General features: G+C 53.3%; 1 protein-coding gene across 1 annotated transcript; it reads right to left on the minus strand.

Annotated features, from left to right (window-relative positions):
* Window positions 1-1,046: 1,046 nt before the first annotated feature.
* On the minus strand, window positions 1,047-2,995 carry LOC127292451 (cupincin). Its single transcript, XM_051321841.2, has 4 exons — window positions 2,422-2,995; window positions 2,247-2,327; window positions 1,829-2,110; window positions 1,047-1,740 (listed from the first exon to the last, which is right to left on the minus strand). Exons 1-4 carry the CDS (start codon window positions 2,959-2,961, stop codon window positions 1,243-1,245), a joined length of 1,401 nt encoding a protein of 466 aa, XP_051177801.1. The 5' UTR covers window positions 2,962-2,995; the 3' UTR covers window positions 1,047-1,242.
* Between the last annotated feature and the right edge of the window lie 249 nt (window positions 2,996-3,244).

Below are 3,244 nucleotides of genomic sequence, written 5' to 3' on the forward strand. Positions count from 1 at the left end.
ACGGTTCAGGCTCCGGAGAGGACGGCACAAGCAATCTCTACACTGACACTTAACTACTCGTGGGCGAGGAAGAGTAATGGAAGAATTATGAGGCACGGATGTAAAAACCGAGGGAGGACTATGTGAAGCTCAATGTCAATGCCGGCTATAGCGCTGGTGTAGGTTTGGGAAGTACATGAGCTATCCTTCGAGATCATCGACGCTTCTTTCTTTAGCCAGTTGCAGTGGCATTCCATTTTCCTTCGATGTAGCTATGGTGAGGCTAGAGCACTACGCGATGGACTTCTCCTGGAGGCCAAATAGGGTCCAACAGGTTAGAAGTGAATTCAGATTGCACGGTGAGATCAGAGCACTACGCGATGGACTTCTCATGGAGGCCAAATAGGGTCCAACGGGTTAGATGTGAATTTAGATTGCATGGAGGCGATCAACGTGACATCATGAACTCACTTGGCCCAGCCACTGCTATCTACGAAGAATGTACTTTCCTAAAAGTGCAAACGGAGCCCGCACTACATGTAGTCATTTAAGTTAAAAAAAATCTGAAAAAAATCCTAGATCTAGACAATGATAAAATTTACAAAAGTGCAAAATCTCAATATGAAATCTTTGTATTGTAGACTACGCAAAAATGACAAAATCTGACACGTTTATTCTCAGATCCACACATTTTTCATTTTGATGTAGCCTAAACTACTAAAAATTTCACATTAAGAATTTTAGATGTTTGTAGATTCATCATTGGCTACATCTAGAAAAAAAATTCAAAATTTCTTAAAACTGAAAAATAAGATTTCTGATTTTTAAAAATATAGAGCTACATATATATAGCTCGGCCTCCATTTGCCACTCTCCTTTTCTTAGTCGCAATTTTACTGAAGTTTTAGCTAGTCATTTAGAGGGTTCCGAATCGATTATCTGGATGGAGGAACAACCTGATTATTATGTTGGTTCTGTATTAGCGGATGATGTAACTGTGTTTCCAAATTAACAGAATCCGCTATGATGGTTTTCCCTTTAAAAAATTTGTGCTTGCCACGTTACTCTGTCGAAGTACTAACTTTTATTTAACGGAAAAACTCACGTAGATGCATACATAACCGCGTACATCTCCTGTGCCTCTGCTGCACGCACATAGCGACGGGCGTGTACGTGCCAGCTGCTACTTATTCCCGTCACATGTACAAACGCTCAGACGCACACGGCTACACGTCAAACCGCGCTTCGCGCGAGCGCGATCACTCACATGTCGGAGACGCCGCCGCCACGCTGCTGCTGCGGGCCGGCGAGGAACACGGACTCCGTCTGCGCGCCGATGACCTTGTCCGCCGCCTCCCTCCCCTGCTCGCCGAACAGGATCGTCTTGGCCGGTGCGTCCAGCTGCTTCAGCAGGCTGTTCCGGCCCGCCAGGAACACCTCCTCGTCGTTGCTGGCGCCCACGCCGAAGCAGATCACGGCCAGGTTCCCCTCGTTCCCGGCCACGAACGTCGCCGGGTGGCCGGCCGGGAGCACGATCACCGACCCCTCCTTGATCTGGGCCCTCACCTGCCTATAGCCTCTCGATTTCTTCTGCTCCTGCTCCTCCTCCTCCTCTCTGCCGTGCTCACTGCGCTCCCGGCGCTCGGACCGGCCGCTGGAGTCGGTCTTGTGCGGGCACGCCATCTCGAAGTAGCCGCTCCCCTCCACGACCACGGCGATCTTGGTCGCGCGGGTGGTGTATCTCGGCGCCAACATCGACCCCTGCACGCACGTACGGTGTACTATCATGATTCCGATCGAGTTCATGAAGTCCTGCATGACTAATAAGCTGTGCTGTTTGCATGCTTACGCGGGTGATGTTGGCGATGCCGACTTCCATGTCGAGGTCGCGGAGGTGGCGGCACTCGTCGCCGGTGATCATGTGCATCCTGCCGTGCTTGTTTGAGTAGAGGGGCTTCTGGGAGGGGAGGCTCCTCGGCTTGATTTCCTCCTCCTTGGAAGAACCTGAGCTCCCACCGCCGCGTCCTCCCCTGGAGCATGACCTGCTCAGCTCCCGGATCTGCTCCTCCGACGCCTGCCATATCTCCCCCTTGCTCTGCCCTCGCATACTCTCCAACTCCTCCCGCCGACTCTGTTTTATTTGTACACAACAACAAAATATGTGCAAAATCATTCGGTTGCATATAACCAAGAAGCTATGAATGGCAATCCGTCTCAGTAACAAAGAAGAAGAAGCGTGCGTAACAAAGAAGAAGAAGCGTGCGTACGTTGAATGCCGCCTGGAGAACCTCGTCGCTGAAGGCTCTGAAGAAAGACTCCAGGCCCTCGCCTCCAATCGGGAAGAACTCCTGCATAGAGATATGCACGCACAGCTCATGATTATTATGAATCTATGATTGAACGAAACGGATCGAGCGCGTCGTCGTAATCGTCGCCGCTCACCTCGAAGCGGCCGGGCGTGGCGACGGGGTTGAGGAGCATGACGACGCGGAACCACCTGGACCGGTGCGTGTTGGCGGAGTACACGATGGATCCCGCCGGGATGACCATCACGTCGCCCTCCCTCACGCAGAACGACTCCCGCCTCCCATTCCTCAGCACCACCAGCACGCCCTCGCCTTCCTTCACGTAGAAGATCTCGTCGGCGTCATAGTGGCTGGGCTGCATGAACGCGCGCGGCGCCGCGTCCAGGCACGCCACCCGGTAGTCGCCGACGGAGCCGCGCAGGAGCTCGTCGTCGAACCGCTCCAGCACCTTGAAGTGGCCGTGGCGCGTGCGCGCCCATTCACGGAAGCTCTCCTCCCCGAAGTGGTACGGACGGCCATCCTCGCTGGAGGATTGCCCTTTTCCCCATTCCTCCCGTCGTCCTTCTTCTTCTCCCCTTCTCCATCCTACCTCTTCCCTCGACGCGAACGCGAGGGAGAGGCAGAGGAAGAGGACGAGGGCTAGCGCTAGCAATGACGATCTTGCTACTGTCTTCATTGTGAATTGTGATCGAGATGTTGGTGATCTCCGGAGAGTGAGTGATGCAAATATATAGTGCGTGGCGATGACTACGTGGAGCCATGCGCGCGGCCATGTGGAGGTCGGGGAGCGTACGTGGCGGGAGTATGCAGGAGAAGCGCCATGCATGCGGTGCAAGATAGCTGGCCTGCAGCGAAGGGGACGACGCTGATTGAGATAGGAACAAACTGAGAAGCGACATTACAGATTAGCTAGGCGCGGTAGCTCGGTGACGAACTTTTGCATCGGCGGAAGATATCCT

The sequence above is a fragment of the Lolium perenne genome, chromosome 4 (genome assembly GCF_019359855.2).
Source record: "Lolium perenne isolate Kyuss_39 chromosome 4, Kyuss_2.0, whole genome shotgun sequence".
Taxonomy (NCBI): Eukaryota; Viridiplantae; Streptophyta; class Magnoliopsida; order Poales; family Poaceae; genus Lolium; species Lolium perenne.